Raw genomic sequence first — 25,105 nt, forward strand, 5'->3', positions numbered from 1 at the left:
ACGGCAATCTGTCCCCACGGCAAAGTCGAGACTCTTTCGATAGCAAGCATTTATCATTAGCTGCATCATCAGTACTAGTGTTCTCCTATAAAGCGTTTCATGGTCTTCGGTTGTTGTGTACCTGTGGTATTAAGAGTATGCTGTAATCTGCTAACCGCTCTTCCATTAAACGCCAAATCCTTTCCATCAATTATTCACCTCACTTCATCAGCAATTCCTCAAAAGAGTAATTTTTCCAATAAAATCAGTGAATGTGTGTGATGTAGCCCACAAATTAGTTGAGGGCGTATGTATTTTGTCAAACATAAAGGCCATCCACCACGCCATATGCTGGAGTACTTCTGCAGCTGTTCAGTGTGAGTTCTATACACCCATGTGATGAAAGGAAAAGATAAAGTAAAGATTGTTGGTAAAAGTCACATGATGTGACGCTACTCTTGGTTCTCCAAATTTTCTCCACTAGAACAGACTAAAAACCTACCTTTCTGACTCCCCTCCGACAAAGACGGACAAACTTTGTGGCACACGCTCTTCCAACAAACATTGAAATTCAAGTACCTGCCAACACAAGTCAGTAATTTTAGATCCCTCTGCTGATAGCGCTTTCACCATGGCTCGGTGTCTCCAAAGCATCCGTTAAATGAATGTTCCATGCGCCTGTTCTCGATAAATTCTCAGTGCATATTCTTCTCTTCCCTGCATATTAACCATCCTTGTCACTGAGCTTCATGAATGAAATTTCGCATAATGTCTCCATTTCCAATGATTCGCCAGGATACTTTAGTTTGGAGAATGCCTATGGTAGAATAAGCCGCTACAGATTTTCACTTTTGCTAAATTCCTCTGAAAACTAGCAACTCTAAAGTGCATACATATATGGACACGTTTTGAGGATACCCAGTGTGTGTATCATATCGACCACTGACAGGAATTGCAAATTAAAAGCGACCGGCGGAGTTGCGTGTGCTAAATCACTATCCCCTTTAACCGGGAAGCAGTTGGGAAGCCACCATTCGGCCACGTCATTGTGAACAACAAGTCATTCATGACAAGGGTTAGTCAGCTGTGGTTACAAATATAGCACCATCCGCCACTAATTTGGCACTGTCACCAGGCGAAACCAGCTGTCGCTCATCAGGTGAAGTGTTCTCTCACACTACAGTAATTGGGCTTCATGGTGGTTGTGGTGGTTTTTTAAGAAACGAATGTGAATTTTGGACGGGAAAAACGTCATTCAAGTCTCATTTAAGTAAGCTTGAGTGTTGTCCTAGCCATGAAACACTCATCTAACCAGACTTAAGCGCGTCAGTAGTTTGCCTTCTACTTCGTATGGCATTATTTCAGAACATCTCCTGGAAACGAAGTGAACGTCGCTGAGGGTACTCAGCCTTGTTAAAGAAAAACAGAATCCCAAATACAACCAGGATGGAGAGTCTTGTCGGAATACCTAATGAAGGGAACAGCTAATAATGCTACCCTGTTGACGAGTTTGTTTAGTTGATCGATTTCCTAGAATTCTGTTGGATCAGACCGACGTGTGTGACTATGCAGTAGTCCTTTTCACTGATGGAGACATCTGTGACGGATGCGTAATACCTGCAGCGCTATCTCAGTAGTAGACGTTTGTCGAGACGCTGCCTCTCATTGTCGCGAGTAAGAATGGTGAACTCAACGGCAAGCTATTTGTGGGGAATCAGTATTATCGCGTGATAGACACACAAGGGAAACACTTGACCAGTTGTAGTATACCAAATGGGTTAAGGTTGCTATTCACACGAACAAACCGAACGAGAAAAATGACTGTATATTTCGTAAGGTTCTATTTAAGAAAACACTTCAGGACGGAATGGGTATGTTCTTTACAAGTTTAAGTGGGCTGTGTTTTGACGATTTGCATGTGTTGGTGAATTGGCTACACTGAAACACTCTGTTCGACAGCTGACTACCAAACCCGCTCAAGTGGCCAAGAGACAATCTTTGCTGACGATCACGCTTTTATTAAAAACAACATGGATGAACAAAGCGGTCAGAATAGAAGATGATTTAGGTAAACGATCAAGCGAACGGTCTGACAGGAAGATTTCATCCCATCAAGGATAGAATGGACAATAGTAAAGGCCTGCGGAAGATCACTAGAATCCATTTAGTGTGACATCGAGGGTGAATGTTCTTACTGATAACCGTTTTGTACGAATCAATCTAAAATCATTCTCTGTTTTCCCATAGACATTCCAGCCTGGGATGCTCCTTTATTTGAACCGTATTGCAGGCTGACCACGTTGGCAGCTTCTTTCAGCTGCTGTTCGGTGAATTCACGTTTGTTTTCTTGTGCCAGTTTGGGTCCTAGTGTTGGGCCGGTGAAATCATCGTGGATCTGGCACTACAAAAGAGCGAGTTCGTAAAGCAGATGAAATTCACAATTATTCGAAGTGAATGATACTAGATATCGCTTTTGAACATATTTATTAGGATCACATTTGTGTGCGTTTTGACATCTTTGCTGTGGTCAAGTGAACAGGTCTTAACCTAAATAACCTGAATTGCCAGTTAGGTAGTGAATTGGGCCAAAAAACTGTTCCCGGATGAGTATGAATTCTACTGTTTTTGACAGAGTAGTGTCCATTAGTTGGGATAATAGGAATGGCTTTAGAAGTTAATGCATTGCCAATAGGAACCGCTGCTAATGCAGAAGTTGGATTAATGGAACTACACAATGTACCCAGTGCATATAACATTTGCTTACCCAGTAAATCTTTCATACGGTGTGTTGTTCTGGGGTGACTATTCCCCTTGGTTCGAATCCCACCTCTGTCTCTCAACTTCCCCTGTTTGGCAGTATCCCAGTCCTCGTGCTTCCTTCTGGTGGCATGGCAGTTAGGCACCGAAAGGGTGCTACAGCTGAACAGTCGCCCGTAACGTAAACTGTTGTTCATTTCCTAATAGTACTTGTAGCCCGCATCTCACCTCTTGGGTCATCATACTGGAGGCAGATCTTTTGACACCAGATGGCTCACACCGTTCTTCTTTCGTAGCTGAATACACTTAAACATCGTATCAAGCCTTTATTAATCCATATGAGTTGTCTATCCTGCTGTAGTGAGCGGTTTCGACTGGTTTCGATAGCAGCCGTTATGTGGACTTCTCATCTAAATGCCTGTGGATTTACTACCGAAGGAGACATGATCCAGGCTTGTTGGCAGTGTGAGCTGGCTGAACTCTCTCTTTATCATAGCCTTTATTCACACAGAGTAATCCTCGCACTCACTAGGCTTCTTCTGAGAACGGTTTCTCCTGTTCTGTCCGTACACCCTTATGTCACATGTGTGCCTTATCCATAGTTAATGAAGAGAGTGGAAGTCACAGACAGCGATCACAGTGGCTTTCTAAAAGGGCATCACAAACCACCAGTTTCCCTTAAACTATTATCAGCAAATGCTCTCTCTTTTTAACATCACCCTGCTGAAGGATGGTTTCATTCTGCGGAGTCTAACTGAGCTCTGTGGCCTACACAAACAAACCTATGGCAATTATATACACTGTGATAATCTTAATGCGCCAAAAATGAAATGTACTGCTTCTTAACGTAGTAACCTTGATTAGGGTTTGTGTTTCCCTTTAGCTGAACAGTGCGGCCTTATGTAAGCTTCAAATTATGTTCGGTATATATGTAGTCGAAATTAAACCCGGGAAAGCAACCTTGTTCTTGGACAGATGGCTTCTACAGCCTTTGAACTGTTGCAACCCAGATTTTGATTCATCCTTCATTTGCAAAGGAGAGATTTGGAAAATGTTACAAACGGGGTAGTCATCTTATGATGAAAAGCCGAGGAATATTGCGTAGCTATTCGATCCTTACTGAAAAGAATCAACAGTGGGCATCTCACGAAACTCAGGGGGAGTTCTAACCAGTCACGTTCTGGATAGTAGTTCGAACAGTTCGCCGTTCGGCTACCAGTGGCTGATTAGCAGTGTGATTAACTCGCGCTCAGATATTTGCACCACGTTTCTCGGCTTTTTACCATAGATCGGCTTCATTCGTACGACGAAATCTGCTTTGAAACTTCCCACATCTCATCACGCTACCAACAATCTGTAGGTGGCTCAGAAGGATGAATAAATCGCACGACGAGTGTTGCTCGTTTGGAAATTCGTCCCTTGAGAAGTAAGCGACATGTAATGTGGACACTGTAACTGAAGTATGGGTAATGATCTATCCTCACTCTCAGTCGATCAGCCACTCGTCATTAAACGGTTATTTTCGAACCACCAGCCCGAAAAGTCAGGAATTAAATCCGTCTGGTGCGTACTGCTGATTATTCTCAATAAGAATGAAACAGCTATACAGCGATTCCTGTTTTTTTTAACGGAGATTCACTTCACTTACAGGATGAAATTTTGATTGCGGTGATAATTAAGGACTCTTTCAAGGTACCTTGTCAAATTTCTGGTTCACGACAGGTAAGGCAGTTGATTTCATTCAAAAGTGAGGGAGAGTTAACAAGTTTCCTGGAATCGCTTCAACGAGTCAATCACCATCTCAAACCCACCAGAGCACTAATGATCCGAAAGCACAGTATGTTCTGATGAGATATTTTGAGGACGGCAAGAAAGATGACTTGTTTTGCTCGTACGTCGATTTTACTGAGAATCTAACTACCCTAGGTAAATGCGGTGAGTTGCTATTGCATTTCTGAACACCGATACACACAACTATGGATAGCACCAAGCTAACCAAAAGCCTGGTGTGAAAGCTAATATTCGACAGTGTTATTATTGCAAAACTTGTAAGTGACGAAAAATTCACTTACCGTCCTTCCCAAAGCAAATATGCACTGCGTCACTTGAGCAATGTCTTTCTTCTCAAATAAGTCCACTGTTTGGAACACGTCCGAGTTGGGCACGCCATATGCTTTAATGGCTTCTTGGAAAGCGTTAATATTTTCCATAATCTTGAAAGGCATTGTGGAGTTTTCATTGATTCTCTTCACACTTCCCGGTTTTATTTTGTTTATCAGCCTGATAAAAAAAGACAAAAGTTTCGTCCAATAAGTGATTGCACATATTTAGAAAAATTCATTGAAAAATGGGCTAAAAATTTAAGAAAACGGTCCATTACGAAACAAATACCGGGAGAAGATAGGTCACATTTGTCGGACATTTTGTTCACCTACCCCATCAAAGACGGACGCATTTGGACGAACGGTTATTGCTCAGATAGTGGAGGATAACGAGATTCATTATTTAACCATGAATGATCATGACCTGCGGATGCACTGTCTACCAAATCACACTGTCCGCATTAAAAAGCTGATTAATTTGAAAATGCTTCGAACCGGATTCTGTTTTCTGTTTGAATTTGAATTGAACTTACACCGACGGGGTTCCAGCAGAATGCTTGATCACCCTAGACTTTTTCTACGGTCATTATACAGTAATTAGTAAGCTGAAACAACCCATTTTTTGGGCTATTAGGTGACATTTGCAATCGCATTATTCCAAAGTTTTCACGCGAGAATATCCCGATTTTGTCTCTTTCCAAAGAAATTGCTGGCCAAATTTATAAATGGACCATTTAGGCTACAATAGTAACTATGTATGCTACAGGAGATCGAATTAGCTCAACGGTAAAAGCACGAACCTACTAATTGGAAAGTTTGCACTTCCAACCAACCCCCAGCATCTCAGCCGCTTCTGTCTAAACTTGAGCAATTTGACAGTGTCTCAGCCGTCGTTTCTCCTTCGGGTGCGTTAGCATCTAGGCAACGAATGTGCTACAACTGAACGGTTATTATGTTTAATACTAACACGGGTGATATATCTTGAATTTCCGGCACACGAGACAAAAAATTGGATGCAAAAGAGGATGAACCAATACGCGTCCCTGGAACTAGTCATTTGTTTATTCTGAAGGTCTGGATTCTTGGATGAAGGCCTGAATGTTGATATCTGTAGTCAGGTGAGAAATGCACAACTTTAGCTACAAATCTTCATGGTTAGTCTGATGGCGAGTCTGATTACCCCGGTTTACAAGCAGAGACAAACTTAGCCAGAACCTCTTTGATGCCATGGTTGTGTTGTTCTATCTAAACCGCATGAGTTCCTCGTCTTTGATCCGTACTGATTGCATAATTTTGTTTTAGAGTAACTGGGTTCAATTCGGTGAGACTCTATAGTGCTTTTGAAAAGTCTGGTTTTCAGTTGATCTTGCCATGTATGTACTGCTGAAATTGCTGTGGATGGAGTAGCATTTTGAAGGTTTGTGCATGCTCCCTCTTAGTCGTTGCAAAGAAATAAGAATGAAGATAAGGAAGGTATATGTGATAGACAAGTCAAAGATCGCCGTACGGAGAGCAGGTATGGGTTGATATTCGTCAGCGTTAGATGGGAGACGCACATAGTTGGGCAACTCAGTGGGAGAGAATGAATACATTTCTATTGTGCATACAGAAAAAATGGAGAAGAACAGATGACGGTAGCCTTAGCAACCGCTTGAGTATACAGACTGATCACTTTGGACTGATTTTGGGGTAGGAGACTGACCTTGCGCAGTTGAATGTGCAATGTCAACTAGGTGCTTTGAGGTGGGAAATTAGATGCGACCACCGCATAGATCAGACGACTGACTTTACTTCAGAGTCAGTAAACAAGAGTGCCCAAAGTGATGGAATTTGGAAGGTGATGAGATTATAAAGAGTCCTATCTTATTGCACCTAATTGACACTGTTTCAGATTGTCTAAAGAATAAAATATTGTTTCATAGTGTCCGACTACATAATAGCGCGGTTGATTGGGCTACCACCGTACATTTTCTTGTACTCTAATTGTTTGTACAAACGGGGATTCGATCAGCTCTATTCAATGATCTGGCCTAGTGTTGTTCGATTCACGTTCACATTCAAATCCATACCGCGCCCCATAGGTCTGCGTGTAGGTGATCTGTGACCTGTCTGCCATACACAGCGCTCATGTTTACTTTACTGTTTTGGCAACATTATTATTGCCGTTGTGCCCATAATAATATGTTCCGGTCAGAAGACGAATGGCCGACGTTTATGCCCGGTATTTTATATTAGAAAAAGGTAGCGGCGGACCCAGTGCATATATGGTTTGAAGTCAACCGCAACGAGCATCAACAATCGTACACCCTATGGCCAATAGATTAACAAGTTGCTCCTAGATATCCATACTATTACTTAAATGAGGGTAGAACCTTTAGGAAAGACTAAGATAGTCTGAAACGCAACGCAACAGCGTAAAAGCTACGTCTTCAATTGGCAGTTGAGGCTTAATTGTTTCAAACTTGTTTCCTAACAAGTAAAAAGCAATAGAAGCATTTCACAGAATTTAATTTGACTTTAATGCTTCCGCAGCACGATAGACTGACAGGTTATGCGCAGTGATTGATGGTCAATGTATAGTAGTGATCGATTAAGTGCATTCACCGGGACACTCCAAATTCTCAACCAGCGCGGATTCGTCGTGATCAACAAGAGTTGTCTTGTCCACTATTATTCGGAGAAAATGATCGCACCAGAATAATATTCTCTCAAATCCGGTGACAATAGTAAAAAAACTACTGTGCAAAAGGCCGAAAAGAACTGAGAAAAAGGAGGAAATCAGGTCATCATACTTTCGGCACATTGCCTTGCAAACGCAAACAACATACTAGTCTAGATTAGAAATCCCATTTCACAGGGAATGAACAGTGTAAATTGGATCACTCGGGGCCACTTACGGTAGTGTCCAGGAAACATTTGTAAATGGAAGAGTGTAACGGTTCGGCTCATGCTACAAACTTCGCATGATCAAATTGTTACAATAGAATAGTATGGGCTTAAATCTCCAATCCAGCCCATCTCATTTGGCTGAAGACACTGTCTACGATACAATTTTCGGAATCGATTTAAGACGAACTAATTCAAAGTTGCCTGGTGAGTAAACGTTGAGTCAGATTCGACTTTAAAATTGGATCAGCTGTGAGAATTCGATAGCCACGAGACCACCCATATTGAGGTTTTTAGTCTATCATGGCTTCATAGTTTGAACTTTGATACCTGATAAGCTTGCTACCTTCCCGCTTTCTAAAAGAAGACTAGGAACCATGATGAAGGTGGCTCACAGAAATAGACTTCCTCATGAATCAGCAGGCTGTTTTGCATGTCCGCATTCACTAATTTAGCTTCACAAAAATGCAAAACAAAGGTGCGTGCAGAAACAATAAATATATACATATGATATGTTATGCATTCTCAAATAATCCCACTGCGACGAGAGTCCTGTTTCAACGAGCGGCGTTTCGTTTCTACAGGGGACCACAAACTTCGTGCCATGAAATTCCTCTTGGGAGAGGCAAACCACAGAGGGCTATGGCCACCAAGGCTATTTCGAATCATGTTGTACACGGCAAAATTAATCAGTAAACACCTAGCCATTCGCTGGCAGTCAGAAGTACGTTTCACTTCTGAAACGTACCAACTGCCTTATTGAGCACGGAATATCTGAGCAGCAACAAAAGGGGAACTGAAGAGAATAGTTTGCTTCTGATTGAGTTGAGGTATACTGTACTGTTTCCGACTTCAATCCATTCGTTTCTATCATAGAACTCCAACACTTGGAAAAACCTGCCTGGATGAGAGGCTTCAAACCAGTTTTGGTGAGCATGTGACATATTCAGCCACAACGTCGCATTGTCCTTGATTCACTTCCTCTACGGTGGCATTCTCGGCAGTTGGAACTACAAACTAACTGAAGCCACTTACAAGGTTGCTGAAAACTCTTCGACAGCTCACGACCGGTTTTGTTTTGCCCTTCTTGGGGCTCATCAGGTAGGCGTAGTCCCCGAATTTTCGGCAACCTTATGTTCTACTTGAATCCAAATTAGATTGATTGCGATACACTCGGGAGACTCAAGTCTTCCGCTGGACTCTCCTACCTGACACGTAGAGGAGCCAACAAACGCGGAGGAGAACTGTTAAACGCCGAGTAGTCCCACGGATTGTCACGCGTTTGATGTGCATTATGTCGCTACTGGAAAACCTCTCAACCTTTTGAACTAATTCAGAACTAATTCCTTTTGGTTTAGATAAATAAGTCCTACCCTGGCCATTATTTTATATACCCAACTTAGTTAGCGATCTTTTTATTATCTACACCCAACACAGCTTATTTTTCTCTTTTGATCTTCATTTTTTGTTAGCCTAACCGAATAGTGAATTTAGTGAAGTTTAATCAGTGTGGCAAGCTATAATTCTCTTCTTGAATAGCTTACCTAGTACAACATCCCTAAAACGGCTCCGGTAAACTGGTAATTCGGACGAACCATTTTTGTTGGTGACCCATTAGATTATCACTCAAGTGTACCACATACAACAAAATGAAAGCAATCAAAAGATAATTCCAGGAAAATTTTGCATGGAGAACGTAGTGGCAAATCGGCGCTACTGCCAAACCATCGATATCTGCCATATATTCATTAACTTGTGTCTACTCATGAGTAACCACAAATTTATCAAGCGCTTCCCACGCAATGTTCTCAATGAACTGATTTTCGGCGAATTATACAATTACAAAGTAGATCCGACAGGGTCTAATCAACTACATGAATGCCAGACAACTAGCCATAAATGCTTCTGAACGTACCCAGAACTAATTAATTAATTAATCAATTAATTAATCGGCGAAAATTGGTTTTCTTTGACGACATCGAGGCGAACACCTTGAATTTTATTTTAGTTAGAGAAATCTGATTGATTCGCTTAAATAGTAATGGCCAGGGAGGGAACATGATAATTTTAGCCCGTTGCTGTCTGAAAGAAGTCATACGCGGAACAATGAAGCTTTCTTGTTCTCGTGGAACAAGTTCCTCTGTCTGAAGTAAGCAGATTTCCAGCTACAAGACAGGGCGACAAATAGTAATACTTTGGATAGTGGGGCTAGAAATTACATTTTTAAAGCATTTGAAGGCCACATATGCTCAGGATCCATTGCGCTCCATTAGCGCAAATAAATGAACGGCCGACAATACTAATGGGCAGCGCGCACGTAGACTTCATACTTCTTCACATGCTCCACGATTCTCCCGCGAATTCAGTGGTGTTCTTCCATTTAACTTCATACAGCATACATGCGGTGCTATGCTTGATAGGCAAAAAACGACCCAAAATCCGTCAGAATAGGAAACATAAAAGCTTACCTTTGCAGTTCTTACTGTTTGCTGCAGCTTGTACAGTATAAAAGCCCAGTCTTTATGTACATAGGGGAAGGCTAATCGACCATGAAGGACATTACTAACTATCAAGACCACTGGTACAAATATTTCCAAAGATAATTTTACAGATTGATCAATGAACACATTTCCAACGAACACTCACTTGCACAGAACAACTCCATCTTTCAGAATTTCCTCATATGCCTTGGAACGATCAAGTTTTGTTCCCAAAATAGCCTCAATCCAATCCAATACCTCGGATTCTTGCTGGCGGTCACGTTTCCCCTCTAGCTACAATTAGAGAGAACAGTAAGCAGACGATGAACAGGTACGAAATTCTTGGGGGGAAAACACAGCGACCAATATGTGGCCAAGATTCCTGACCAGATTCAGGCCATTCTAGGTAGGGTTAGTGTCAACGTATGGAGAGGAGTACGATGACGTTTTCCATCTAGTAATTTTATTCTAACTGAAGCATAGCAAGAGTCGGGTAATATGCCGATGATCGCGAACAAAACGTTTTCCACCATTAGAATCTGAATGAACAAACAGCTAAGTCCTGCGAACGGTGATCAGTATGGTGTGAAGATCCAAGATTAAATACGAGCAGCAAACGAGTCAGTAGATGAGTGGCGATCAAAACAACGAAAAGTTTATCCCAACTGCCACAGCTCGTGCACGGCATAATCGTTATGTGCGATAAAGAAACTTGATTCTAACATCCACATCATTTATTAAGTAAGTGAACCAATATGTATTGGGTTATTAACCTGGCAGGTTTGACCCTCTAGGTCTTTATTCACTCTCGCTCCATGTTTATTCGCAAATGATATAGGGTTGTTTTTTAAGATTAGATAAAAATTACTGATGGTCAAAGCTTCCACTAAATTAGTTAACATCTAAATTTGTTCTGGCCCCGCTAAATCCTGTACCGAGTGTACGTTGGTTCCAGCTTCTACAGTAGCGGTCATTTGAAAGTGGGAAACCAGGCAAGTTCAGAACGCGATGAAATAACAAAGACGAAAAAAGCACATGGTCCGTAAAGCGCATGAAAAACGTGTATCACATAGGGATTTGTTCTTCAGATATAAACAGTGGACAATCGTGGTTGCATAAACAATCTGGTTTTTTGGCATTGTTTTTCTTCGGCACTCGTCTGATGAAGATGCACGAAAACGGCTGGAAACCTTTACACTTTTATTTGAACAGCAGTTTCGTCCAAAAGGGAGACTCAACTGAATCGAACTAAATTCCGTCCAATTTGGGTTAATGCAGAACGCAAAACTGACGAAAACTGGGGGACTATGCCTACCTGATGAGCCTGAAGAATAGCGAACTCGATCGTGCGCTGCAGAGGGGCTTTCAGTAAGTATCTCTGAGTAGGAAACCCTGTCCACCAAAAGCCGGCAGTTCAGGTGTCTTACCTTGCAAACACAAGATAGACAGAAACTTCTAACCGTCATCTATCGGTTTAAACAAATGCTGATTAGTAACTCTGAAAATCTAGATGAAGGGCGTTTGAAGTTCCCTAAGATGCCTTCCATTTCATTTGCAATTAATGTTGGAGATTCAGTTTATGTCGTTCATTTAGTGAAGCTGGTATCATATCTGCACCCGATATTACCGCACTCACATTCGAAAGGGGATAAAGTTGGCTTGAAACAGCAACCTGTGACTCATCAAGAAGCGGCAAAATGTTCCTAGGACGTACATTGGATTTTCTTGCTCTTCTGAAAGCGGTCCACCTGCCCAATTGTTGTGTGACTTTTACTTCCCCATAATGCTAAACATTGGATGCAAGTCTTAAAATGATATGCTAATGGTCTAACCAAGATTCCAGTTTTTTGTCATAACTAGCGAGAATTCATATTTTTTGACCTGATACTGATGATACTGCTGCAGATACCTTATATGACTGATTCTTAAAGCTTGGAAGCCTCACTACAAGAGCCATACCTTACACATGAATATGTTCAGGTGGGAATTTCTAAGCTTCCTGAGTGGAATCATTGGCATGTTCTGGATGTTACGACCTGAGGCTAAGAAAGTGATGCCACGACGAACTCAAGCTGACTTAAGAGGAGGGATACCTATCTGCGACCTTTGTCGGGAACTAACCTGACTCAAAAATAAACCCAGATTCCCACCCCTGAATCTTTGGATCCTACAAGTAGTAGGTCGAATTCACCGGCAAAATAGATTCACGTAAAAGCAAACAAATACAGAAGGTCAACCAAAACAGACAGGACATGATATAAGTCACCCAACTGCTAGGTTTCCACATGTTCCCGCAAAAAGTTTAGCCATTCTAGGGGAATCACGCATCGTTGCTCATGCTGCTATTTTCTATGTACATCTTATCCAATAAGGCAGGTAGTTTAATACTGATACAAGAGCAAGAATGATTTTGCTCAATCATATCTTTTGTAAGACTAGTCTCCTCTCTCTGAAGCACTGTGCTGTGTCTCACCAACACTGAATACAGTGTTATAAAACATAAAGTGCTTCAGAGGTAAGGTTGACTGATTGAAAGCCCAGACAATGATAGTCAGGGTGAAGGGCCGCCTCCGACGTTCAACTGATTTCCAAGCATACAAATGTTGTGAATTGGTGTTTTGTGGTGAAAAATACTGGGGAGTATTTTGACCGAAACATTCCGACCTTTTTAGCGCTGCAGTTGGCCATCGTCAGGTCACCAAAAGAAACGAACAGCTTTGACATGATTTATGCCTAAATGTCACTACTAACTGTCCACGACTGGTTGTCATGTGCTTGGTCCTGGATTGAAAAGCCTGAAACTGCAACCCAGAAAATCACAGGACCTTTCCTGAGTACGCTCACCTGAATCCGAATGAGAACAAAGGCCTCGTGTGGCGTGAAAATCACTGCATTGATAGTGCCAGTGTTTGATCACATTATCATCGTGCAATCAAAACTTACGTAAGGATCAACGTGTACAAGGATCAGTGAACAAAGGACCTCAGTCTGACTATTCACCTGTGGTCAGATCGCACTGGGCCGTTTTCCACATTCGGATTCAAAGACTCAGAATATTCTTTATAAAACAGAGTTTACTGAGTACTGGAGCAAATAAAAAAGTGCTCTGGCTAACGTCAAAACCCTTTGTCGCACTAGAAAGTGGTTTTGTACTGCGTCTGATGCTTATAAAACACAATCCACTAATCCTATCGCTATCTAAGCCTAATTTAAATCTATGCAAACTCTAGGACCAAGTTCAGCAAGATATCTGTCTACCAAATAAACAATTCTGCACTTGGAAGAGCTATTCCTTTATATTTCAGTAAGGAAGGTGCGGCAAAACACACGAACGTGGAGACACACAAGTGATTTTTTGTGTTTCGATAGATTCACGGATACAATGCGAGCGAACGAGGAAGAAGGTGACGATCTCTTCTGAATATAAAGTGAGTTAATCGTAAAGCTACGACGTACAACTGGTTAGTTACAGATGAAACCTCTTTGTCTACGGCTCCTTTAGAAAACCAGTAACAATGTTAAGCAGAATGTGCCCCTATTGTTTTACCCTATTCACCAAAATAACTATCGCATACAACTTTGTTGACCGAAGTAAAGTCGACTGTTCCGAAATACACTGACGGGCGAGGATGCGCGAATCAGCTGATGAATGCTGATCCGAGTAACCCGTAGGGTCGAAAAATCTACGCACCGTTGAATTTATTAATTCTGTGAGCTTGGTCCCAAAACCATGGTGCCATGCGTCTGCATAAGGCAAATTGGGTTTCAAATGCTAGCCTAAGCGTATCAAACCACAAATAATGTGATAGACTCCATGATATGTATGTTTCCGAGATCAAATAGTTTTCAAAAAACTGTTCCTGGCACTGATTATAGCGCTTTGGAGAGCCTGTTGATCAAATAAGGTTGAGGAAGTTCTCAGATACCTGTTCACCTTGTTCATATAAGAGTGATTATAGAGCTCCTTTCTAAGACATTGGGAATTCTCGGAGGAACACTTGATAACCTCAAACAACCGATAAAACTCATTTGAAGAACATGAACACGTTTGTTACAGTAGAGAGTTTGCGAAGTTTTTCCAAGAGGCCGAAGACTGCATACCAGTAAAAGATGAGATACCTGGACAAAGGAACCGACTGACGAAAGTGGGAGGCGGATATGGTGAAGGAAGCCATGGGTTGACGGCTGGGTACTCCGAGTTAGATTCACGCATGACCGATAACATCGTCAGATGTCTCGCATTCTTAGTTGTTCACACAGCTTGTTTCAGAATAAAAACGCGTGAACTACATCGAGTTTGTCTGGAATTTATTGAAACACGTGGGATTTGGAAGCTTGGTGACCCTACAAAGACCTAAGTCTCAGTTATACAAAGATTACCTGACATTATTAAGTATTCAGATTAACAGTCAGCATATCAAATTCTGCAGTGACTTCGGTTTCCTACTAAAAAGTGGATTCTACGAAGCTTCCCATGTTCCGTAACGTGTTTGTTCATTTGAATGGCCTAAGGAATTATGTCAGAACAAAACAGCATCTGCTAAATCAAATGCTAGCTTAGAAGAGAATGCAAGCGGAGCATAGGCTCGGACACAGTGATACTCTTCAAACCAAATGAGAACTGTTCGTGTATTGCATGAAGTTTTTTGAAGCTTTTAAATTCAAACCCATAATCATATAATACATGGAAAGTACTTCTAAAATAAATGTACATATCATGCTGTTGCTTTCTGCCAAGTAGGTGGATTTTTATACTTACATTCCACTCTTGAAAAACGAATGTACGATGCTATCATGTTGGTCAGTGGCCTTATTTAAATCTGTAATCAATCGCCAAGATTCCACCAACATTACAAGAATTAGAAATAGTACATTGACATCATCATATACCCTGATTGGCCCTGTATTTTCTCGGGTGTCGCCTCGTCAAGACGATCTTGGATGGGACACGTAAATTGGATCTTGTGACCGGAGTGCAGACGCTCACGGTTACTTTAATAGATGGAAATTCGTGACAGTGGTTTCAACCACAACATTTCTCAGTGTTTATGTAAGACGCATGTCTATTTCGGTATAACCTAACTTAATCATCTGATCACCAACTGTGGGTTTTATTTTGCAACGCATAATTTCAAATTGATGGGTTAACGTTAAGTAAACCACACTGGCACTCATTGTAGCAGATAAACTGATGATACAAGGAAGCTAATGTGTAGGCGTGTGATGCTTGTTTGATCTCCTGACTGAGAGTGTGGTTTCCGGAGCTATTGGAACCAGCTGACTTGTACGCTGGGCATTGTGACCGCTGAATTATGCGCGGCAAACAGTGACCGACTTTCCCAGTGGCGTTCACAAATACCTCATTCTCGCTTATTCATAGCAGTCTACAAATAGCATTCCGCACTGTTTGTTTGCCCCGTTAAATTTATTTCCGATAATCGCATGCGACGCTAATGTTAGCGGCGTCGCATCATCACTGTTCTCTAACCTGTGGTAGTCTACCGTTGCTAGTGCTGTTGCCGTAGTGGTCATTGAGTGTTGTTTTCGTCCTCCGCAAACGTTGGTTTGTTGACTCTTGGAACTAAACAATAGCTTCAGAAATTTTATGAATACGGCATCCCACAAACTGATCCACCCAAACGTGAGTAGATAATTTATCATGGCTATGTGGGAATGCATTCTAACCAGACCGCAATTATTGTGGTGGAAAACATGGTTCCGGTGTAATGCGATTAAAGAGGGTTTAGACAGTAAAAAAACGGAAAACGCTGTACAATAGCTCACCTTCTTTTTGACTTGGGCGCTTAGTCCACTGGCAAGTGGCTGATTAGCCATTGCGGATCTGAACCGAAAATCTTGGTGAATACGGTCAAATGTGAAAAATATACTATCCGATTATGGATGAACATATCAATCAGGGAGCCGGCCAATGGGAAATACGTGGGCATTTGTGGAGGTGGATGTGCACACGTTTGTGCGTTTGTGTGCACGCAAGGTGAGGGGGCACAATTCGCTCATCTAAGGACTGTCCTATTGGCCTGGTGCAACGTTCAACTGTCGCGGACATGAATTGGAATCGATTGTTTCGGAATCGAGTAGCAACGCAACTGTCGGGTTTTCATGAATAATGCGTTTGTTTACAATAACGAGCAACCCAGATTATTCTTGCATCACAGAAATGAACACAGAAAATGCATCATCAGAATAGAATATGTCTACACCCTTTCTTTGTATAGGGCTGTTTTGGGGACATTCTAAAACCCTTCTATCTAGAAGATATGGGTTGACTAGCGGGTGATGTTGCATAAAGCCCTAAGCACAGAGGAAGCCAAGCATACTAACACGTCGGCAAACCAACGAACCAGTAGTATGATGCTGAAGCAGAGAATCAAGTATGACCCGGGACTTCGTTTAGTTAGCTTATTAGGTAGGCATATGAAGCCTCCTAAAGCAGAAAAGGTGCATTATCACAGTCGTCGCTGTTATCCAAATAAGACCTGTATTCCAGTTTAGTCGATTCAGAAAATGATTAGAATTGGAGAAACGGTAGTCCGGAGTCAATCCAGGACAGAATAGAACGTGTGTTGTAGGTCGCAAAAAAGAACTTTTGTTTGCAAGTTTGTTGTTCCGTTATTCGGGACCAGTGATAGAAATTTCGATCTGAGTATCTGAGTACACTTCGTAAGTATTTCATCAAATTCTGTTCAATAAACTTGGTATGTTTGTTTTAAATGTATCCCCAGTAGAGGTGACATCATCAGTGCATAATAGATTAGCGTGGCGTGGATGTGTAGGCGTTGCTAATGCTGTTCTGGTTTCCACATATTTCCCTTGGACTCGGAATTGAGATTGATTGATTGGGATTGGCTGTTTGGAGATGGGCGATCCCGTTGTTTGACCAGCTAGCTCACTGTGAGGTATTTCAGCGGGCCTCGAACATGTCCCTGCAAGTGGCATCCGTCAACCATTGTCCTTCCGGTCCCGTGGTTGCGATGGTTAACGGTTGATCATCTCACTGGCGGTTCCATTTGAGTTGTGCGGTTCAAATGATGCTTCCTTGCTCTTGGTGGCCCCTAGATTGGGTCCGTGTCCCTTTTGATTTTCATGAATGCAAGTCGGGATAATGGGTCGTGTTTTCTGATGGCTGGATTATGTTATTCCGAGCACGGGTACTACTTTAGGCCAGTTTGTCCAATACAGAGTCCGTAGTTCTCAGTAGGGTCAGCTCGGCACATCTCATCGATCCTGTCCTACGGTCTCAATGCTAGTCTCCTCGTTGTAGAAGTTAGCTTATGAGCTACTAAGAATCTTTTCCCTTAAAGCACCTTGATACGAGTTCGAAACATTTATGGAGTGCTGCCCGTTTGTTTTCTGATGCCAATGTTATTGTTTCTGATACTGCTGCTACTGTTGCAGATTTTGTCTTCAAACTTCTGGTGAGAGTTTGTATGAAGCCGTTGTTTTGAAATACTGGAACTAGGGAGTTTCCTTCCTTTCTTCTTTGTTCCGAAGTCCTTCAGTCTCTGTTCGTTTTCCACAATAAAGTTTTGCTACAACTTTCCTTGTGGTTTATTGAACAGTTGCTCTAGCAGTTTAGGAGCTGGACCATGTGTAAGTGCCGATCGTCTTGCCTGGGCGGCATGCGTTCAAAACGTTTCCGAAGCCGGTTAATCCTGTCTCAGATGAAGGCTGCTCCAAGCTAAGGGAAAAGTTCTTGATAGCTTGCGCCATTTTGTTGTAATATGGGGAAAAATTACAGAGCAGCCAGCAGGCGAGTGTTTCCATCGTTTGTGGTTTAACCAACGATTTAAGAAGTGACAACAAACCTCAGGGGATTACGGGAAGTCTCCTTCCAGCAATGAGGATGTGTGAACAGAAATTTAAAAAAAATAACCTTATAGGAACAACTGGATCGAGATGTATTAATGGAGCTCATGTACACTGTTTGTCCTAGCTACAGATTTGATACAAAACTGACTTTCTACTTGTTCAGTTTCTTTTCCCCGAAGTGAGGTGTAGAAAAACTCATCACCATGGCCTGGAGGCTGCCGGTATAGGTTGGCCGCCATAAATCGTCGGGTCTAGACATGAAAACCCGATGCTTTATTCCCACTTTATATCGGAGGATTTTGGTCAAGCCAGTTTCAGACCTAGAACAGAATTGTTGATATTACCTAATCCTTATGATCGCTTTGGGACAATCATTCTTGAAGTGTCACTCGAATACGTTAGTTTTGATTCCCAAAAATAATCAAAGGATTTTACGACACCCAGACCTGACTTACAAAGAAATACACCTTTACTTCTGACATATTATGCCCCGAGGAATCGTCCATCTGAGAGCCCATATTTAGGTATCCATAATTAAGGACTCACAGAAAATATGTGGAATTAAATTTTGGACATTCAGATTTCACTTTTCCCCTCCATTTTAGGGTTTGAACGACTGGTGTGAGAGACGATAGACTTGGCGATGTGTTGAATGTGCTAACAAGAGGTATACCCTCAAAATTGGACATATGTTTGCAGGATTTAGTTGAAATTATTTTGTTTTCAGCAAACAATTTACTCTTTCCAGTTATCTGCAAAGAAGTTGTGACTGACAGTTGTCACCTGCTGTGCATGCGTACTCGCCAATCACGTACAAAGCATGTACGGACAAGGAATGAAGTGGCAGAAAACCTACTTGTGAATCAGGACCGAACAAAAAGTTAGTTATCAACATCCTTTAGATGGTCACAGACTCATCTCCGGGTTTGTTTTGAATGAATATGTCGAATTTCTTTGCAATCGTTCCCACTGTTAAGCTGTTTTAAAGTTCGACCAGTTTCGCTCTCCCGGAAGTCCACAACCTCATCGGTCAACCAGAATGCAAATGAGTGATAAAGGATTTTAAAGAAGATCCGGACATTCACGAAAAAAAACATGCGTAACTTTTTGAACTGCTTTCATGCTCTTCCACTCCAAGGTGCAATCCTGTTAAACTGACCTGACTGGTTTCAGTTCATGAGATTGACTTCAAACACGGTGTTTGTGATAAGTGTGCGTGAAATAACCACTGACTGTCATCTTCGACGGAAAACGAGCGGATAAGCGAACGCTTGGATTTTCGATATCTCTTAACGAAGTTACGACTGACCTCAACGCAGAATAGATTAAACTGAGAGCGGGAAAGTTCCGTTTGAACTTGTTTTGGTGGGACAAAGTGCAAGGCGAGTTCGAGGCACGAACAAGTTATCCTGAGCAAGTCATACATGATTGTTTACGTAAGTCGATCTCGTCTCGATTGTGACCCGGCAGTGCTGTGTAGACAGTTTATAATACAGAAAGAAGCAAGGCAGGTTTCACTAACCGCTTCAAGTAGATGCCAACCAAGCACTCGCGAGTGGTTTTCTCGAATGGGTTGACGATCTAGAAAAAATAAGGTTTCACATATTAAACGACTGTCTGGTCACTTTCTCGATACAGAACAATCCCTACAACAGTAGGTAAGTGGTTAAATCATTAGGTTGTGGGATTAGGGTGGTAACTACAATTTTATTGGTGAAAATTAAATTTGGACGAGACACAGTGCTAGCAAGATTGCAGATTCTTCGGCTCAACCGAATGGTATAGGTGTTGCCACCCGAAGTAGTCGATGGAGCATTCAACGCAGCTCAATTGGGAGCATGTTGGTCTTGCTCTTGTGCTAAACGTAGATAAAACTCGTGAAATGCTTTCAATCTCTCGCCCATATGGATATGCAATACAGGAAATGTCAGCGACTGTCATCCTACTACCTCGAAAAGGTTGGGTGCTTTTTCTAGTGTAATTTGAATGCACCTGTTTAGAGCCATAAGGGACTGATGGCCATGCCACCTAAATACTAAACGTAAAGTTCCATCTAATGAATGCTTGATTAGATTTCCCATAAAATTCACAGAAAGTAAGTCGGTCCTACTCCCATTGGAGACAACGATGTAAAGTTACCTTGTTGCTGGCCGACCCAGGCCTTTTTGTATCAATAGAATCCATGTATCGAATTGGTTAAGAATTGAACAAGGGCTGCTTTGTTAACTAGATGAGATCCAACTTGTAGCCTCCCTTCTTGGGTAGCCTTTTTCATCCTCACCCGTTGATGCTTCTGTGTCATTGCATGATCCCACTTTTTTGTGCGACTGAAGAGAATAGCTGAAACGTTAACATATCGCTATGTTTATTTTCGCTCAGTCCTGAACTGATGTGGAGGTCAACAGTTCGATATTACTGATCAGAAGGGCACAGAAAATAAGAGGGGAACAGGAACAGCAGCCAATCGATGAAGACTATGGATTTAAAATGTGCACAAAAGCTTACTGTCTGATGCAACAAGCAATCAGTAAAAACACCACAGCTTAAATTGCCCAAGAGCGAAATCTAACCTACGCGTGTCTACCAACTTCATTAGCACAGCAAACAACGAATACCAACATCGGTGTACTTTTCGGCAAGTGACCTTGTACAGCTAGCTTGCCACCGGGATACCTGATCACGTGAGCTGTTCGAACACGTGCTGTTCGAATCTAGCATAGCCCCAGACGTGCATGTGTTCGGCGGAAGAAGACGCTTCGATTTGTGCGTCTGTTTGCTTTCTAGGTGTGCAGAAGGGGCTGGCACGGAATGCGGTGGGTGGTGAAACGATAGATGTGCGCGCTAAATTTAGTTGGTTTGATGGCACAGCAGTTTTGGCTGACAATTTAGAACATTCGAGCCAACGGGTAGGATAGGATGGATCATGAGGCATGCAAATTGAAACTGCCAATACGATGGGAAGATTACCGACACGGGAAAGTGAAAAGTAGGTAGACCGGTGGGGTTTCTAGGGTAGACATTAAAAACACCTACCGACGGCTGGTAAAGTCCCCAATTTCAGGAATGCTAATGTTCATGTTCGGTGAAGTGTTTCATTGTGGCGAGCGAAATGGTGAAAAATATATCGCGCTTTCCTTGGACTGGCGGACCGCAATCGCGGTTGTGTGGGTATGATTAGGATAGCATTCACGCGCGCAGGAGATATTATTGTCTTTCTGGGAATAACGTACCTAGATCAATGACCATACGTATCCATGAAAGGGAAACACTTATGTAACACCGTGTAAACAGGTCCCGCACTGGCGCCATTGTGAGCTACTAATTCTTTTTATCTCTTTAAACTCGAATAACGACACTGAATTCTCACCCACTGCTTCATCCTGCATTGTCATGTTCTGACGAACAGCGCAATGCTCGTATCTTTATTCGATCAACATCTACCCCCAAACAGGAGTCCGCCGATGTGGCGGTACGGGACTGCTGTCGGTGTCAGCTTTAGGCGTGACATTATACTGTGTTTCCTCTATGAGTCTTATCAGCCGGCAACCAGAGAAGTTTTCTTCGCCAATTTCGTAGCGTTTCTTTCCTGAGGAAGGGACACTTCAAAAGCCAGCACCACACGCATCGTCTGCTCAAAGCGAAAAGTAATCCCGTCAGAAAATTCAAGTTACTCTACGAATCTAAATCTGCTTTCTGATAGGCAATCCCAGAGAGCATAAAAAAAAAGATAAGCTATTCGACAAACTGATGGACCGCTTTCGAAGCTGGTCGCCTCGGTGACCAATCAATGCACAAGTAGAGCCAAGGTTCATGAAAAATAGACAAGGTTCAGCCACAGCGATTGACGTGTTGAGCAAACACCTTGAAACAAACCGACCTGGTGCTCTTAGGTAAAGAATTTTCGTCAAACTGTCGCAAACTTCGGAATGCTTCCAAGACTTCGGTCGGATGAACTAATTCACCAAGCGAATTCGAAACTGAGGCGTTCATACCCGAAATCCCCATCTGGATAACGTTGAATTCCACGACAAGCCTCGATAGGAAAGAGCCATATAAAGTTAACCGGTCAGCTCCAGCTGCAACCGATTGTCTACTGGAACTGAATACACTCCTATAGATATATCCAAGTCATATACAGACATCCCCTCTTCTCTTCAGTAGTCGGTAACTAAATAAGCCAAACGTTCACTCGTTTTCATGTTCCATGTGATACCGCCATGATTCGAGCGGCGAAGACGGACATTTGGATACGCCATAATCGGTTCTTCTGAACAAAGGCCCCCTTGTCCTCCGCAGTGAGCTCAATAGAAACAAATATGTATTAATTGGTTTGCAAAAGGCTGTTACCGAAATGAAATCCATACTGAACGGACGAATGACGCTTTTCCCCATCACACCATCTGACTGGAAAACGGTGTAAGAGCATCTTGCGAAGTTCATTAGGGCATAAGCTCGATCACCGTAGCATACACAGGAATCTCTTATCCAAACAAACCACACAGCAGCAGACACAACCCTGAGGACCGAGCTGGGTTTCGCCTCGAAAGAGGCCGTACCGACTGTATCCCCAGGTTGCAGCCCCAGTCACTGACCGGAAGGTCCATTGTTTGAACCCGACCTTTTCATCTCGACTTTACCTGTCTACGCTTAGGCAACCTGGCAGTACCCCAACCCTCATGCTTCTTTCGGGTAGCATGGTAGCTAAGCACCGAAAAGGTGTTACAGCTAAACATTTTTCATTTCACAACTTCTCCTGATCTAACCAGCACTCTTTACGGTGGATTATTCTTTCTGTTCTTCAGTCCTTTGACCTCAAATTTGGAGTTGTATTCCGTACTTAAGATTGACTATCTTCTCTACCTAAAAGACAGCATTGTCAAGATAACACTATCCATAAAGTCGAAGAAAGGTCTGCAACAGTCGGTTTGCCATTCTTCGGACTCATCGGCAGGTGTGAATTCCGAGTATTCGTCACTAACACTTTGCACGGTGAACGTCAAATCATACGTTCCACTCATTCGCAAACCAGCTTAGTGTTAATGACTTTGTTTGACTTTGCTTGAACATGAGATTCCGCAAGCCATTTCACAACGCTTTCAAATATTCAGCAGGCAATAAATTCCAAGAATGAAGCACTCCCTTTGAAACACAAACAACAGAAGGCAGTTGTCTTTCCGATTATGATTCATCATATCTTGTAAAGTTCGAGACGATCATCCGAAATGCATTGGATGAATCATGGTGCTAGAATTAACCGCGCCAACCGAGCATAATTCTTACATACAACGGCGCTCCAGTATCTATGACAGGTTGGCCCCATTTAGAACTCATTTACAAAGGGAAGAGAAAGCACAACAAGACTCTGGTAATAAAATGACACTTATTACAAACGTGTGAATAAATACCTCTGATGATAATAATATAAAGATACTCTCATGCCCACAGGCATATCATCACTTCATTTGGCGAGCAATAATAATTCTTGAGGTAGATTGGAGTCGGAGTTGTTGAGAAGAGCCTTTGTTATCTGGGCCAAATGAGCCCCGAACTTATTGACATCATCAGGTGTTGCATTCTGCCCATTGCCAGTAGCATCGTCCAAAATGCGTAGGAGTTGCCCGCGTAACTGGTCGGCAATTACAACAGCCGCTGATGCATGAGCCTGAACCATGAAGACCCGGAAAAAACAACACCAGATAGTGTAAAACAGTGGATAAATATTATTGAATTAATTTCATTTAGCATATAGCATGTACACCATACTGAAAACTGGAGAAACGCTGCAACAGTTTCATCCTTTGCTGAAACCCCAACAACGGGAGAATAGCACGTGACGGAGAGGGATCAAGATATCGGACATTGACAGTGACCGTAAACGTGAACACTAAGTAACAGTTAACTGACCTTCGTTATAATCCCCGTCTATCCAGACGTGATATAAAACAATTCATCATCAACTGCATCGTCCACTCTACTACACCGCTGTTCGTGGGAGATTTAAGTTACGTCTTGTCGAGTCTCACCTTCTGGCCAGTCCGGATTAGTCATAAAGGATGTGGATATTTCACAAAGTTTCACTAAAATTTACGAGATATGCACTGTAACAGGGTGGTCACTCGACAGTCTGATCGAATTCAACGTGTTAAGCTTTGTCTCGCGTCTGTGGTTGAAACTGTTTCACACATCAGTGAAAGCTCGTTACTGGAAGGGCACTAGCGACTGTACCCAAATGGTGGTTGTCCACCCCGATTTCCTGCATCGTATGTGCACGTAGCTGTGAAACTTTAACATGATTTATAGATGAGCGTGACGGTCCCCTGGGTCAAATGAGCGATTCTTCTAAAGACAAAACAGATTCACACCGCACCATAACTGACGTCGGCTCGCAACAGAACCAAGAGTACGGCCACTCAACTTTTTTCGGCAGATGCAACTCAACTTTGCAGAGAACGAAATAAACAGAACCTTAAAAAGCAAACGCTCTGATTGGCGTCACGTTCTGGGAAAATCCCAATCCATAAGCGGGTAAAAGAGCAGAAGGCGTAGAGGCATTACGGCACGTTTTTAAGGCGTGGACGACGGTCTGAAATTGAAGTACGACAAGCATACAAGCATAAAGCGTTTCTAAGTGGCGGACTGAAAAAGACCGAGCTGGTTTTCACCATGACTTAACAAAGAGATTACGGTGAATGTTGCATTGGCGATCTTTTGACTGCAAACACTTCATCATTAATCAGAGTGCACCAGTGGAATAGAGCGTGGAATCACTGAATGCGCCCTGAGTAGTGGCGCGCAATATTACATTAAGGAAGAATCCTGATAGCCAAAACACATCGACCGCTGTTCTGGAGAAACAGTTACCCTGATCAAAGAACGACGGTGATAACGTGGATACGGGCCAGATGGGACACAAACTGGAGGGTTCACTAGTAAAACCGTCTGCACAAACAATCGAACACAGTCGACCCGACTGGTAGTAAACATCCAACTACGCATATCGCTTTTCGATTCACACCCAGTGATGCAACACTCCACTCCATGATAAAAACTCATGGATGAAGGCACCTGGAC

The 25,105-nt window shown here is 42.4% G+C and overlaps 3 protein-coding genes across 3 annotated transcripts in view; all 3 read right to left on the minus strand.

Annotated features, from left to right (window-relative positions):
- Positions 1 to 1,974: 1,974 nt before the first annotated feature.
- T265_03036 (hypothetical protein) lies at positions 1,975 to 16,066 on the minus strand (the record flags this gene model as incomplete). The annotated part of the gene is made up of 4 exons (XM_009167425.1): positions 1,975 to 2,380; positions 4,809 to 5,016; positions 10,371 to 10,498; positions 15,989 to 16,066. The coding sequence occupies 4 exons, from the start codon at positions 16,037 to 16,039 to the stop codon at positions 2,195 to 2,197; spliced, it is 573 nt and encodes a 190-aa protein (XP_009165689.1).
- A 4,645-nt stretch (positions 16,067 to 20,711) lies between these two features.
- Positions 20,712 to 20,966, minus strand: T265_03037 (hypothetical protein; the record flags this gene model as incomplete). Its single annotated transcript, XM_009167426.1, has 1 exon — positions 20,712 to 20,966. The coding sequence occupies one exon, from the start codon at positions 20,964 to 20,966 to the stop codon at positions 20,712 to 20,714; it is 255 nt and encodes an 84-aa protein (XP_009165690.1).
- Positions 20,967 to 23,384: 2,418 nt separating this feature from the next.
- T265_03039 (hypothetical protein) overlaps positions 23,385 to 25,105 on the minus strand; it is a gene marked incomplete at both ends in the record, with an annotated part of 43,484 nt that continues 41,763 nt past the window's right edge. The window contains one exon of the mRNA XM_009167428.1: positions 23,385 to 23,696. Coding sequence (XP_009165692.1) covers positions 23,493 to 23,696 — 204 coding nt within the window. The remainder of the gene's footprint in view (positions 23,697 to 25,105) is intronic.

The sequence above is a fragment of the Opisthorchis viverrini genome (genome assembly GCF_000715545.1).
Source record: "Opisthorchis viverrini unplaced genomic scaffold opera_v5_41, whole genome shotgun sequence".
Taxonomy (NCBI): domain Eukaryota; kingdom Metazoa; phylum Platyhelminthes; class Trematoda; order Opisthorchiida; family Opisthorchiidae; genus Opisthorchis; species Opisthorchis viverrini.